Genomic DNA, 16,213 nt, shown 5'->3' with positions numbered 1-16,213 from the left:
AATTGGCCGCCGCCGTTGACCGTCGCACAGACGCCACCAAAATGGATGGGGCAGGACACAAACAGACGGTGCCGCACTGGACACAGCCGAGACAGCTGGAGCCGAGTGTGTGCATGTGTGTGTGTGTGTGTCTGTGTGTGTGTGTATTTGTGTGTGTGTGGGGCAACAACTCTCTTTCCACGCTGTATCTCAATCTGTTGCCGGGCTGCTGTTTCGCTTCGTGTTGTCATTAAAATGTAAATCCATTTAATTAACATTTTCCGTTCAAAGACGACCACCAAAAGATAGCAGCAACAACAGCTCAAGAATTGTTATAAATTGTAAATAAATGTTGTTGTTATTTAAATGAAATGTCCATAAACTTGCTGTCTGGGCAGCTACTGCGGCAGCGTGAGCGTGAGCGTGAGAGTTTTGACAAGGCCCAAAAACAATCAGAACAGGCAGCACAGGCATAGAGAGGGACAGAAAGGGGAGACAGAGAGAGAGAGAGAGTGAGAGAGTGAGACAGAGAGGGGTAGGGAGTGGAAGGAACGAAGGGGCTGCAAGTTAACAACATGAGTCGTTGGTGCGATACAGGGTTTGAGCCAGCGCCTTCACTTCAATTTCAGCTCGTAAGCCTTTCAGCACTTTGACTTATTTTCAAAATTGTAATCAAACAATTCAATTTTGCATCGGCAAAAATATATTATTCCAGCTACGCCCTCAATTAGATCGCCAGCCGCAATTGGCATCCTCCAATTTTTCGCTTTTTTTTTGACATCATACATCATACGAGAAACTAACTGTCTACCTCTTATAATCTACGAGTTATGCTCCAAAAACGATTTCTCCAAGCTTCTAAAAAGGATATTTAAAGGAAAAGTGTCAATTGATATATTTAACGTATCGAAAACGTGCGCTGCATACCCCTTACAGTGCCATTTACTATCTACAGGGTATTCATATCAACGCCTGGGTGGTGTCTGCCGCATCGGGGCAACATTCTGTGAGATTGGTCGTATTTTGTATCTTTTGTCTTGCTGTTTGCTTCGACCATTAAATTATGCATAATTTACAGATGAATATAAAAGCCGCTGCATGGTGGGTCTGCCCCGCCAGAGCCTGGTCCCCTCTCTAACCCTGCCACTGCCTCTGCTCTGCTAGCTTAATTAAGACATGTTTCGAGCCGCGTTTCGTGTTGATATTTATGGTATAGATCGCTCAATATGCATATCGATTTAGCTTTCGGAAAGCAGCTTAAGACAATCCCGGCGACAGCTTCATAAAGTCCCGAGATCCCATCTACGCCAACGGGCGACATTGTCATCATCATCATCGTGATCATCGTGATCATCGTGATCAGCGCGATCATCATTGTCATCATTGTCGTTGGCGGCGCCTTCCATGTCCATAATTGGTCAACAGGTAGCCGAAAATGGTTTTGGTAGCTGCCTGTTGCCTAATTGAGCGGCCAGCCAACTGGCCATGTGGCAACTGGGGAGTGTGAGAGCAAGCCAAAGATTAGCCACGTTCAGCGGTGCCTCAGAACTTGGCTTAGGCAAGTGGGCTCGATAAAAGCCAGTCAAATTCTCAAAGTTATGTATCAAAATCGCAGTGCTTGCTAAGACCCAGTCTTGAGCACTGCGTAGCCGGGCTCGAGGCCCAGGATGAAGTCTTAGGCTTGACCAAAGGTCGTTTTGATTGAATAGATTGGATTGACAGCCTGTAACAATATTGTATACCTATAAAAATAGTCGTTATTATCTTTGAACATTAACTCAGTCGGGCAATCGATAATATTCGATCAATCGATTCAGTTGCTTTTCTCTAAGATCGCCGCTCGGGTGAGTCGATGCGATTCAAGCCAGTTGAGTTGCTAAATTTAGGTTTCTGATAATTTCTAATAATTAATATTCGATAAACTTGGTATATCGTCAAGTCGCTGAAGCAGTCATGTCAGTACAAATGCTTGCGTATTCACAGGCAGATTCAAGTTAAAAAGCAGGTACATATATCGATAAATATCGACTTTGATATGATCGATCGCAGCTTAGCTAATGCACAATTATTGCGGCAGCAAATGCACATACTAACTTAAGCAGAATCTTAAACAACTCTCCGCAATAACCAGTCAAGCAATTAGTATGAAGCCTGTTCACGCTCCGCGCTAATCGATATATATATATATATATAAACATATCGATAAGTAAACTATATTAGTGGTCAAAGCGATTTACATGCCTTCACGGCACTTTAGATTTTCGCAGCTACTCAAAAGCGCATACCAATTGCAGAACATAGCAACTAGCTGTAATTTGAGGCAGTTGCTACTGCTGCTGTTTGCTGTTGCTGTTGTTGCTGCTGGCATTCACTCACGATCAAGTGGAGATATCGCTGTGGAAGTCGCGATGCGTTCAGTCGATGCAACTGTCGATAACCGTTAGCGATCGTCCGTGTTATTGCCGCTGCTGGTTGCATGTGAACAAAACACGCCAAATCAAAGTGTGAGTGATCATTCAATTAAGCAGCACGCCAACCGACAACAACAACAACAATAACAAGCGACAGCAGCAACAACAAGCTGACGACAGCAATCACATAGCAACAACAACAGCAACAGCAACTGCAGTGCCATCATCAGTTAAATTATGTGATAATATGCCAACAATGAGTGTGCAACAGCAGCAGCGACAGCAATCACAACAACAGCAGCAGCAACTACAACAGCGATCAACAGCAACTGCAACAGCAACAGCAATCAACACGCAAAAGCCCAAAACAAACGTGTCACTGGCAGCAGGGCGGCGCAGGAGGTGCGCAATTGAGTATCGGGCCACATGACTAGCGTGAAAGATGCGGCCCCAACGGCAACAGCACGTAAAGCCCCGCAGCAACAGCAGCAGCCACAGCAGCAGCCACAGCCACAACAACAGCAGCAACACACAGCAACACCAAAATTGCTGTTGCCTTTTTTGGTTTTAGTTGCCGGCGGCTCAATCAGTTTGTCACCCGGGCGATATATAGAGTGATTAAGTGGCCCATGGATTGGATTCGAGTCGGCCAACTGGGCACAAGGTGGCCGGGCCGGGCCGGGCCGGAGCCTAGAAACGTGCCGCAATGCAACAGCAGCAATTGCTGAATTTTGCATTAGTTGCACGCGGGCAATCATATACGAAAAATCTAGACAATATTTGACGCATAATTGCATTAGAGCTGCCTGCCAATCAATTCAATCAGCGCATAAAATCACAACAGCAACAGCAACAACAGCAGCAGCAACTAGAGCTGCCAGCAAGTGAACGCCTGTCTTTTGTCTGGCTTGGCAAGGCAACAACAACTACAATCACAACTGAGAAGCAGCAGCAGCAACAACAACTACAACAACAGCAACTGTTGCTGCTGCTGCTGCTGCTGATTTGTTGCTTGTTGTGTGACGACAACGACGACTGCGTGGCGTCCGTGTAATCGCACTTCATGTCTAATTAGACTTGTTTATGCCCATTTGGAAAACTGAAATGCAGCAGCAGTAGCAACAACAGCAGCAACAAGAACAACCACATTGCTGCTGTGGTGCATGCACATATTATTTTATTTTTTATGGCTATCTTCACGGTTATTTTCATTTAAATCGCAATTCAAACTCGGCAGCTCGTCGAGTCGCCGTTGAATGACATTTTAAATGACAATTTTGCGCCTTTTGCAATTCATTTTATTTATTTTTTTTTTTTATATTTTGTTCCCCGCCGCTGAACGCACCCCAGCAACCGTTGAGTTGCATGAAAAAATGCGAAGTTCGTTGCGTGGCAGCAGGAGAAAGAGATGCAAAAAAAAAATTGAATATAATTGAATGTAATAATGCAAATTGTTTTATCAATAAATTCTAGACACATGCAAAACGCACAACTCGCAACGAGTAATTGTTGCTGCTGCTGCTGTTGTTGTTGTTGTTGTTGCTGCTGCGGCAGCCTAAATGAATTTATGTGTCAATAAATTTAAAGCAAATTAGCAAACGACGTTTTAAGTAGACGACGACGAACAACGCGCTTTGCGCCAACGATTTATGGACTAGGCAGCGATTCGGCGACCCATTCAGCTCACCTCAGCTCAGCAGAGCTCAGCTCAGCGTCTCGGCGATTTGATTGATGAGCGAGCCGAGCGCACGGCAAGCCGTTTGCCGCTTGCCAATAAACTGTTGCCTTTTAAAGCTGGCCCAAATCGGCCATGTCAAAAGCAATTCGCTGGCAGTGAATGCGTTTGCGTTAGCGATTGCGAGTGTTAGGCCGTGTGGAGTCGCCGCACAGCCAACTGCAGCGAGTGCCCAGTCCAAAATGGCGACGACGGCAATTAATCAGTTTTTTTTTCTTTTTTTTTTTGCCAGCCTTCGGCTTTTGGCCAGGCAATAAAAAGCCACAGTGACTGCCTTTAAGCGATTGCACACTGCATGAATTAATGGCTGCGTATTCGACTAGTCGTTGCAGCATTCACATTAATTAAGTGGACACGTCAACGAGTCCAGTCAATTGACGAGTGCCAGTTAAGTGTAGCGTGAGAATCAATTTAATTTAAATTCTATATGGCTGCTTGACACTGCTTGACTATTAACTCGTTGCCGCTCTACTCGTTGATGTTCTCGTTGTTGCTTAGCTCGTTGCTTCTTTGCTACTCTACTCTACTCTACTCCTCTTTCTATTGGTTGATATTTTTGTTTCTCTACATGTAATTTCTATACTCGATGTAGTTGGACTCGTTATTGCTTTAGTAACAGTAGCTGCACTCGCTGTTGCTACTTCGTTATGGCTTTACTCTTATTATTTTAGTAGGCATTCAGATGTCAATTGATTCTGTGCTACTCTCTGTTGCTTTACTTGTTATTATTCTTAACGTTGTGTCTTCGCTGACACACTTATTACTCCTCCTGTACACGTTCTTATAAGACTAGACTACTCGCTGTTGTGACACTCGCTATAGCTCGAGTGGACGTACTCATCCCTGCGTAAACCGTTGATTCACTTTTTTATGCTTTTCACTTATCTTCGGTCTTTAGCTTCACTCGCCAAAGTGCTCATCTCTAGTTGCTGCTGCTTTCTTGAGCTGCATTCAGCAAACTATTTACACAATTATATTGCTGACAACAACAGGAGCAACAACTGCAACGATCTTATTAGTCACACCTCTGTGCATGACACCACAAACGCCATTGGTGGTCTCTTTTAGAGAGGGCGTGCAAATCAAGTGCAGATACAAGATACAGTCACAAGAGGGGCAACTAGCCAGCCGGTTGTTGTCTGTGGTGTTGTTGTTGTCGCCATCAACAACAGCAGCAGCAGAGGCAGCCAAAGCCAGGGCTAGAGCAACAGCCCAAAGTCAGAGTCTTGTTTTTTAAAATTACATGAACAAAATGGCGAAGTCCGTCGCCAGACGTAGCAGCGGCGGCAGCAGCAGCAGCTTGTGAGGTCCACACGCAGCAACAGCAACAAGAACCGAAAACAAGCTGAAGGCACACAGACTATGCCCGGTCAGGTCTAGAGCTTTACGGCCTAGACGGAGCACTGTCCTGCACCGCAGCACCCGCACCGTGTGCTTGGGCTTGGGTTCGTTTCGGTTTGGGCTCTGTTGTCGTTTAATCGAAGTCGATTCGACGAGTTATGGTAATTAAAAAGGTGTTCCTTCTTGCAACAGTCGCGAATGTCTTTGCTTGGGGGGTCTCGCGGTTCGACTGCGCTCGCTGCAGACAAATTCATATTTTATGACAAAACCTTCGTTTCCCCCCTTTCGCTCTCCTTTGCCTCCAACTTGCGCTCGCTCTCTGTCGCTCCACAGGTCTGGTCTGGACGGCTCGTGCACTTTGGTGGGTGGTCGCCTACAGGAATGTCGCCGACTTGCCACAGTCTACGGCCATTTGCAATGTCTTTGTGCAGCTTACCTGTGAGTGTGTGTAACTGTGCGTGTGTGTGTGTGTGTATGTGTGTGTGTTTGCCTCTGTTTGGGCCTGTCAAGTTTTGTCAAGTTACTGCCGCCAAACGGAATACTTTATGCCGTTTTGTTTGTTTGTTTTTTGTTTTTTTTTTTGTGGTCTCATTGCATTTTCGCATGCTAAGCGAACTAATCTTATGCTCTCTCCTTCTCTCTTCCACACTCTATGCCCGTCTCTTTCTCCTGCTGCTGTAGACAATACTGAACTCAATGCATAAGTATCAGCCGCGCTTTCATTTGGTGCGAGCCAACGATATCTTGAAGCTACCATATTCCACGTTTCGCACGTACGTGTTCAAGGAGACGGAGTTTATTGCGGTGACTGCATATCAAAACGAGAAGGTAAGCTATACTCAATATAGACGCCGATCAGCCCTGTATGAGTGCCATCAAAATAAATATCGTTATTTTCGTTTTACAGATTACTCAGCTGAAAATTGACAACAATCCCTTTGCGAAGGGCTTTCGTGATACGGGTGCTGGCAAACGCGAAAAGAAGTGAGTATCACTAGAGTTAAGCAATTTCTTTGAGCACATATCTATATATCTACATATCTATATCAGCATATATATATAAAAGAGTTCGCTAATCGACGCTCGACTAAGAAGCTTCCTTTTTGGACGAACAAAGTTTTGCATGAAAAGCATCAATAACGCCGAAAGTGACATCAAATGTTTGAGCGTCGGACCAACAAGCGCGAGTTCTCTGGAATTGATTTTCATTTTAAGCAAGCGGTCTATTAAATCAACTCTTTTGGCCTTCGGCTTGGCTCATTCGACGTTTTGCTTAAATTCAACTTTGCAATCCCCTTTGATTCAATTAGCTTGCAAAGGCGCTCATAAGTTTGGCTGAATGCGGCATTAGAGGACAATACAATAAGCTCTTAACTCTGCCTGTCTGTCCATCTGTCAGCGTGTCTGCGTGTCTGTTTGTCTGGACAGCTCCGAATTTGAATTGAACACGAAATCGAAACCCTCAATTCACAAAGCTCAAACTCTCACTCGCTCAAAGTACTTCATGCTGACCGCCTCAAAAAGCAAACTAATCAGCACTTTGAGCCTTGGGTGGGAGGCAGTTGGTCATTGGGAATTGGCTCGTCTTTGGTATTTGCCGTCAGGCCAAAGCTCGTTTGTCTAGCTTGACTCTGTGTGCTCATTTGACTCGCTTGTATCTGTATCTGTAGCTGTATCTCTGCCTTGATTAGCAGACATTAATTTTTGTCAAATCTGTGCGGAACTAATTAGCCTGCTGCTTGTCAAATTGCAACTCATACAAAGCGCCAAACGTCAGGGACTGGCCGGGGTGGCATGGGATGCGGAATTCCAGTCCGAGTGGCCATAAAGTCAACATAATGATGAGCTCCGGCTGCGGCTGTGGCTGCGGCTGCTGTTTATCATCATGATGTCGATGGCAATGGTGATGATGATGATGATGACTGGCACCTTTGGTCTGGCCCCCCAACACTCTCCCCGATTGTATATATATATATATACATAAAGCCACCCACCAGCTGTGCGCTTGTAATCCATATTGATGGATTGATTTCAATTTCCTGTTGGCCGAACGAGCACGCCCGCAGTGCAATTCAGCGTGGGCGCTGATCAAATGCTTTCTGACTTTTTCGCAATTGTTTTTGAAGGATAACCCAAAAAGTCAACACACAACAGCAATGGGGGCATTTGACTAGAGCCTGGAGTGGTTCCGGTTTCCGGCCACAGCAGCAGAGACTGAGACCGAGACCGAGACCGAAACGGAGATGGAGGCGGAGTTGGAGTCGGCCAGTCCTGTTTGAAATCTGTGACTTAGCATAATGATGAATGACATTTAATAGCTGGCTCAACGTTTTGTTAAACGTTACAAATCAATTTTCACTTTGTGTGTGTGTGTTTGTGTGTAACTGACAATGACAAGACGATGATGAGCTGCGGCGTATTTGGACAGGCACTGGAAACGACTTCATCAGTCTTCTGACTTCTGTTTGCTGCATTGACACAAACAATTTACTTGCGGCCCTTTCCGTTGAGTTGTTGTAAAACTGATTACAAGCGCCTTGATTGACATTAGCTGCCTCCCGCAGACCCCAGCCCTGCCCTGCCTAGGCCCAACCCCCAACTGCAACCGCCCTCCCCCTTGTCGTGCTGTCTGTTTAGCTCTTGTCTAGTTTCCTTTTATGCTTAGCACCCATTAATATGCCCAAAACGGGTATAAACGTTTGCCAATCAATATATGTACGCACACAAATCGACTGACTCGTCCACATTAAGTATTTACGTTCTCGATCGAGACGCTAGACTGCGTCGCTTAAGCCATGTCTGACCGCTAACTGCTTCCATTTTCTCAAAACCGATAAATATCGATTGCCACTTCTCCTATTTTGTGTAGATCTCGGCTATAATACGAGTCAGAAGCAACAAATTTTAATCGTTTGCCTATTAAACAAGTTGAGCATACACAAATCAAGACAATTTTGGATTTTCCATTCGTTCTTACACAAATCGATAAATATCGATATGCAATAAAATCCCTTGTCTAAATAGCAGATATATACAAAGTGAATGTGCTCTGCATTCGCATGCAGATATTAAGTTGATTTTACACTTTCGATTGCACGTATCGATTGTTATCGATTGCTAAACCCACGGCGCTTATGGCATATTGCAAACATTAAAATCACCTGTGTCTTCAGCCTGTTTTATGTTCAGATTCTCGAAGATTGGTCACAGTCAAAGTTTATTATAGTTTTTACGAAAACTTGATAGCACGATTAAAACAAATTCAAAGATGAATCCAAGTTTTTTTGGCGCAGCTTTGACAAATATTATTAACATTCACTTCGCTGATTACAGGGTACTTGGTCATTTCTATCTGCTTGAGTTTTCTATTTGCCTCCGACTGTCAGCAAAATTCATGCATTGCCTGCTTTTGTCAGTCAACCAACAGACCCGGCTGCCCCACTGAAATTTGACTGGTCATAGCTGTGACAGCCATGTGTCAGGTTTTTGGCTTGGGCTTCGGTTACGGTTTTGGGGCAATTATTAATGAAGTGCCTGCGCTTAAAAGTAGACTATGGCTAAATACCCTTGCAGAGTGCACTATCTATAACGGGCATGATGTGTCTAGCAGACATCTGCGATCCAGTCAAGTATATACATATATACCAATCCGTCCGCCTGTTTCTATGCAAACGTCTAGCTCGGTTGCCAATACGAAACTTTCCTCAAATCTATCTCTTCCATGCTCTCTTTATTCTCTCGGAGAATGCTATATGCTATATATGCTATTTATGCTATATATGCTATATATGCTATATATGCTATATATTATGTTATATATGTTATATATGCTATATAAGCTATATGCTTCATGGGAAAATTAAGTCATTTTAAAGATATCTTCACAATCCTGCTCGCCTATTTGCAAAGCTTTTTTAATCTGCGGCCTGCTCAAAGTAGCCATTCATATATTTGCTTTTTATGTTTTGTTTTTTTTTTCCTTTTATGATGATTATTTTTGGTGCTAAGGCGTCGTGTGTAGGAGTTGGAGGGTTGCTGCAAGCCACTAAAGCGCTTAGCTAACTTTTTGCATAGACTTTCAATTAGCCCGAATGCCCAATGCCTGGAGTGGGCCGGGACGGGCTGGGACGGGCCGGGCCCATTAAATCTGGGCAATTAGTGCGACTTAGGCAAACTCGAGCCTTTTGTCAATTGGCATCAACAACAACAACAACAACAACAACGAAAAAACAAAACACATTTTAAGCAGCTCAACGCGGCAGCAACTTTTTGTGGTCAACCCTTTTTTTTTGCAGCCAGCCAGCGATTGAGCTGCGCTTCATTAGCAGCAGCAGCAACAACAGCAGCAGCAGCAACAACAGCAGCAGCAGCAACAACAACAACAACAACAACAATAACAATGCCGTGACGATATTTTCAGCGCTCGCTCGTCCTGCGACTTGGGTGTCGCTGCACAGCAAGCGCCGCTAATTGGTGGCAACTATGCCACAGTCAATTGCCTCCCCCACCCCCCTCGCTCTCTCTTTCATGCCGCTCAGACAACTGCGCAACTTCCGGCGGAATGATATTCATCTCGCCGGTCACATTCCCCCCGCTCGCAACTCTTTGCAATTGCCTTTGCATTGGCCGCGGGCGCAACGGAAATCTAAAGTGAAAACCGTTTTAACAGCAGCAGCAGCAGCAAACGAGAAGTTGCCAGCAATTGAAATTCCTTTTCATATTTATTTGCCAGCCAGTATTGTGCCACACCCCCTGCCCGCACCCCCCCCCCCCCCCCCCCCCCCCCCCCCTCCTGACCGTGCCACATGCTGCTGCAGCCAAATAGCCGCAGGCGTTAGTTGACAATTGGCGCACTTTTTTATTCGCCTCATCTGCCCCCCACCCCCCATGCATGCCTCTCTGTTAAATTGCCAATGTTGTGCTGGGCGTGGCTCGAGTGGGCGTGTGTGCGGACTGGTTTTAGCCGCACATTTAGATATAATTCAAAAATTACAGAGCAGCGCAATTTCAACAGCTTTCAGCGTCTCATACTACCGCCCACGCCCCGGCACGGGTGTGGGGGAGGGAGGGGGAGGTGAAAGGTTTTCAGCACAAAAGCCAAGATAAACGTCTTAGTTGCCTTTTGTGCGAGTACTGAAATTTATGGTTGACTTACATGTGAGCCACAGGAGCGGTTTAGCATCAGATGCCTCAATTGGGCGCACCCTCTGCCACGGGGCGCTCAAAATGGGAATTTTTGAGCATGCCAAGCTATTTGCACCTTGTCTCTGGACTATTAACGGGGTATCAATATGATCAATAACAAGTTAAGACTTAAGATAATAATTAATGGAAATTTAAGGTACATTTAGTGGAAATGCTTGTGAAAATGTTAGGGAAATTTTGACACAAACTATTATAACATAAGAGGTTTATTTTCCTTGTCTTTTTCATGGCATCATAATCCCATATTTGCCAGCAACAAAATATTGTTAGCTCTTCTATTCAGCGGCTTATTTGTTACTTATATTTAGTAGAAATTGTAGGCAGTATTTTCGGCGCCCCATTTTAGGCGCCGTTTATGTTTCTAGCTTACCCCGCGTCCTTGTTGTTAGCTGTTGCCCTTTGTTGTTAAGTGGGTGGGCCCGTAAAGCTGCCTAGATTAACACAAATTGATTTGCTATTAAATTAGGTATATACACAACACACACACACTCACACACACACACACACAGTCGCACGCAGGTGATGCGAAGTACGTGGAAAAACAGTTAAGTGTAAAAGAAGACGCCTGTGGCGAAATTGCGAACTCCTGTCTATGGGTGGTTCCGGTCTTTGTGGTTGCTGTGATAATGATACACACATGTCCGTGTGCCGTGTGTGCCCGTGTGTGCCTGTATGCGTGTGTGTGTGTGTGCTAGTAAATTGCCCAATTTGCGAGCACGGCCTGGCGCTGGCAGCGTTGCTTTGATGTGTGAACAACAACAAAAAAGCAAACGTACCAAATGCACGGACCTAGTTTGGCAGGGTTGCGCGGGAGAGTTGTGGCGGCTTTAGATAGAGTGGGGGAGGGGTGAGGGGAGCTTACGGTATATTACGGCCAGTGCAGACACTAAATTACACTAACGTGTTTTGAATTATTTTTCAATTTCATTGTCGGCCGAGACACAGACTGCCGCCTGTTTCCGCCTGCAATTGTTACATTTCAATTAAGGTTCCGTTTATACATATATATCCCCCCCCCCCCCCACACTCCTTCCCTAGCTCGCCACCCTGCGACCCGGAACAGCAGCCCCTTGCCCTCACCATGCCAGGCATTCATATGCCGGCAGCGTCGTTTTATCATTTAACAGATATTCCCAGCTAGCACAAATATTATGCCAGTGCCTCAACTAGCCAACAAAAAGCCTAATGGACACAAAAATAAAATAAGAACGATGCCAAAGGGGCGGCACGCCCCAAAAGTGCCAGTGTTGCAAAATGTTCGCATTTGATTGCATTTCAGTTTAGCCGATTTTCGGCTAATTTAATTTACATTCGTACCAACAGTTATTTTCTTTAGAGTTTCGTACTTTTTGGAATTGTCTCTTGTTTTATATTTGATTTTGCCTTTAGATTTGTACTTTGTACTTTTCGATTTTGAACCATTTTTTCAGCATCTGTAGCATGTTGCGGGACTCCCAAGATGGTAGACTAAAGCACATGGTATTAAAGATAGTAGTTGATCATTTTATAGTTAGTCTGTGATATTTTATACAAAATAAATAAAACCTACGTTAAAGTCTGGGACTCGAGCCAGATGACCTTTTAAAGCTGGCAACAATGCAAATTTGGCTTAAAAGGATTCACATTTGGGCTTATGAGAAGGTACAATCGAAATATGCTGAAACTACTCAGCGTTTCGGCATGCTGAGATTAAATAGAGATCAGAGATCTTCAAGAATGCCCACGCTTGCTTTTTCTATCAGTTAATAACTCATATAACATGGCTTTGCCATGGCTAATGTGCATTTAGACAATTGGATGTTCTAATTTGTTTTGTTTTCTCGTACAACTGTTGTTACAGGCAGGCGCTGATGTCCAATCGAGGGTCCGACTCGGACAAACTGAATCCCACGCATGTGAGCAGCTCGCGAGCACCGCTCCATTTGGGGCATGCAGGTCGGCCGCCACATTTGCATCCGGCGCACGCCGCGGCGCTGCTCGATAATCAGCAGGACGATGACGATAAGCTATTGGATGTGGTGGGGCCGCCGCAGAGCCCCCTGTTGCCATTGAGCCACTCGCTGCAGCAGATGCACGCGCACCAGCATTCGGGTAAGTTATCAAACAGCAGCAGCTGTTCACTGAGCTGTGTCCAATGGATTTAAGCAACGTGTCTAACTGGTGAAATTTCTTTTTTTCTATTTGTTCTCATTCCATGCAATTGTTTACTCGTCACTCGTCATTCGTTACTCGTCATTCGCCACTTGCTACTCGTTACTCTGCTCGTCAACCGCAACTCGTTACTCGCTACTCGTATGATTAGCAGCACTGGCTGCCTGGTTCAATCATTTGGCTGGCGCTGGCGCCGGTGAGCATGCGGCAGCGGCCAATGCAGAGGACGCACTGCGTCGCCGTCTGCAGGCGGACGATATGGAGCGCGATGGCAGCGATTCGAGCTGTTCGGAGAGCGTCGGCGGCAGCACCGGCGGTGCCTTTCGTCCCACCTCAACGGGCAGTCCCAAAGAGGGCGTTGGCGGCGGTGCAGCTGCTGCGGCGGCGGCGGCAGCGGCCGGTCTTAATGCGGCCGGCAGCTATCCGTCGCCCAATATATCTGTGGGACCACCAATACACCCGTCGCCGCATCTGTTGCCTTACCTCTATCCGCACGGACTCTATCCGCCGCCGCATCTGGGTCTGCTGCACAATCCGGCAGCAGCCGCTGCCATGAATCCCGCCGGCCTAAATCCGGGCCTGCTGTTCAATGCGCAGCTCGCGCTGGCTGCCCAGCATCCGGCGCTGTTCGGGCACGCCTATGCGGCCGCCGGACATACGCCCGTCTCGCCGCTGCAGGGCCTGAAGAGCCATCGCTTCTCGCCGTACAGCTTGCCGGGCAGCCTGGGCTCGGCCTTTGATGCGGTGACGCCCGGCTCGAATGCAAATCGCAGCGGCGGCAATGGCAGCGCCGATGCAGCAGCGCCGCCCAATCTGCTGCCCGCTGGCAGCGGCGGCCTGGGCCTGGACAACGGACCGCGCAGCCTGAGCTCCAGTCCGCGACCGCGCGCCTCTTCGCACTCGCCGCCAACGCGGCCCATATCAATGTCGCCGACAACGCCGCCATCGCTGCTGAAGCGGCAGGCGCAGCACTCGCCGTCGGAGCTCAAGAGCATGGAGAAGATGGTCAACGGCCTCGAGGTGCAGCACAATGGCAGCGCTGCGGCAGCGGCGGCAGCAGCAGCAGCAGCGGCAGCGGCTGCCTCATTGCTATCGGAGGAAACGGCGCAACTGCATCACACCCAGGCGCATCACACACATCCGCACACACATCATACGCACGGACAGACGCACGGACACGGGCATCATGCGGCGGCCGCAACGGATCAGTGACAATTACAGGACGGCCGCTCCGACTGCGAGGAGGGCGGCCCCGATGCCGATGACGATGACGATGACGAGCACGATCGCAGCTCTGTCATCGATCTGGATGTCGATGTCTGACCGCAAACGGTGCAGCTGCAGCAGCTTTAGCTCGCGCCCAACAGCAGCAGCTGGGGCCCAGCAATGGCCCGCGCTCCGGCCCTGGCCAGCGGCGGCAGTTAACCAACACTGCGCTTCAGTGTAAATAGCGCCAGCGATCTACATTAGGCATATTTGTAGCATATAGCATGTAGTACACACACACACACACCCAGACACACACTCACACACACACGCACCTAATACCCATAGAGCCTAGAGACGTTGCGGGTCGCTTTGCGTATAGTTGTAATCCGATATATATATATAAATATATATGTTTTTTTTTTGTGTGTAATCGATATAAGAGACGCCTAGCCTGTAAATTTTTTGTGATGCGCAGGACCCGCCAGCTTTGAAAACCTAGTTTAAAGAGAGAGAGAGAGAGCGAGAAACATAGTAGAAGAAAGCGAGGCGAGAGAGAGAGAGAGAGATAGTTGTTTTCGTTTCCTTAAACGTTGCCCAGTGCTCTAGCAATTAGTTCAAGCTTTTTGCATTATTCCCTCCCCCCACCACCCACAATTACTAGCACTTAAGCATAACAACTTTATATATATATATGTATGTAACACACACACACACACACACGCAGACATATTTCTTCATAGATGATATTAAAAGAGAGCGAGCGAGAGGGAGCAGCAAGTAAATCGCGCCCAGCGGCAGACAAATTTATATGCACATGTATATATATATACATCTGCTGATATCCATATATATATATATTGATATTGTACGATTGAAACAAATTAGCAACATCAAAGATGGCGCCTATATATATACACACACACACACACACACACACATATATACATGTAAATCTAAATACAATGTAACCTTTGACAAAAAGCAGCAAATGCGAATGGCATAAAGAACACAAGAAAAACGCGTAAAAAAAAAACAAAAAGAAAACTAAAAAAAAAAAAAAAATAACAAAAAAAAGAAAAGGCATAACAAAATAAGCATGCAAAGAGCGAACATTTTTTTTCTTAGTCATAGGATGAAATTTTTTTTTTTAGTAATCGTAAATTGATTAAAATAAGAAAAGAAAAAAAGCCCAAAAAAAAAAAATCAAAATAAAAAAATAAAATAAATGAAAAACACAAAAAAAAATTGCGTAAAGAGCGAAAGCATTAACTATATTTAAACTAATTTATGTAGTTCTTAAGTACCGTGTACCGTAACATCCATACAAATGCATAATTTATATTAATTTGGAGCACACCAGCAGCCCGAGAGCCCCCAACCCCCTCCCCGCCCACCTTCCAGTGCATGTCGAGTGGGTTTTAGATGGGGTTGGGCCGGGCAGGCGGGCATTATTCTGGCAAACCCGCCCCCCGTAGGGCAGCCCTCTGTTCTGGTTCCACAGCGTTCACGAGCTTCTCCTCTTCTTCTTGTAGACACTTAGTAGCAGCGACACACACACATACACGCACACACACTCTCACACACACACACACACACACACACACACAGCCAGTTAAAATGCAGCATATAGCACAGTTTCACGATATTGCATCCTATAAAACAAGTTCTAATGTATTTAACTATTTTTTTTAACATATATTTTTTTTAACCTTTTTTTTTTGCTAATTTTTAAGTTCTAAAACCAAAGAACAAGACACTTTTTTTTGTATATTTATAATTCTTTAGAACAGACTCGGAATAGCTACTTAGTATTATTGTGTGTGTTTTATTTTAATCATATATATATCCTATATAGCATGTATACATGTATACATATATATATATATATATATATATGTATATATATATATATATATATATATATATACATATATTTATATACACCAACTTTTTTTTTTTTTTGTAAATTAAGTGAATTATTAAAAGGCATTCAACGCATGTTCCTCGCATAAGTTTAGAGCGACAAAGACGCAGCAAACAGCAACTGCTTTATGTTTCAAACACGACCCTCTAACCCCTGACCCCCACCCACCCCACAACAACCTAAAAACAATATGCACACACCCACACACACAGACATATGAGCAAAATATTCGAAAATTTTACAAGAAATGAAATAAAA

General features: G+C 45.5%; 1 protein-coding gene across 1 annotated transcript in view; it reads left to right on the top strand.

Annotated features, from left to right (window-relative positions):
* The window catches only part of LOC115767982 (optomotor-blind protein), a 53,335-nt gene extending 38,404 nt beyond the window's left edge, over positions 1-14,931 (top strand). Inside the window, exons 4-7 of the mRNA XM_030712380.1 lie at positions 6,148-6,294; positions 6,374-6,450; positions 12,503-12,762; positions 12,977-14,931. Coding sequence (XP_030568240.1) covers positions 6,148-6,294; positions 6,374-6,450; positions 12,503-12,762; positions 12,977-14,034 — 1,542 coding nt within the window. The 3' untranslated portion in view covers positions 14,035-14,931. The remainder of the gene's footprint in view (positions 1-6,147; positions 6,295-6,373; positions 6,451-12,502; positions 12,763-12,976) is intronic.
* The last annotated feature ends 1,282 nt before the right edge of the window (positions 14,932-16,213 follow it).

This window comes from Drosophila novamexicana, unplaced genomic scaffold (assembly GCF_003285875.2).
Source record: "Drosophila novamexicana strain 15010-1031.04,08,12 unplaced genomic scaffold, DnovRS2.1 tig00001554-arrow-arrow-pilon, whole genome shotgun sequence".
In the NCBI taxonomy this organism is placed as follows: domain Eukaryota; kingdom Metazoa; phylum Arthropoda; class Insecta; order Diptera; family Drosophilidae; genus Drosophila; species Drosophila novamexicana.
Note: the sequence above shows the minus strand (reverse complement) of the source record. Positions and strands in the feature narration are given on the sequence as shown.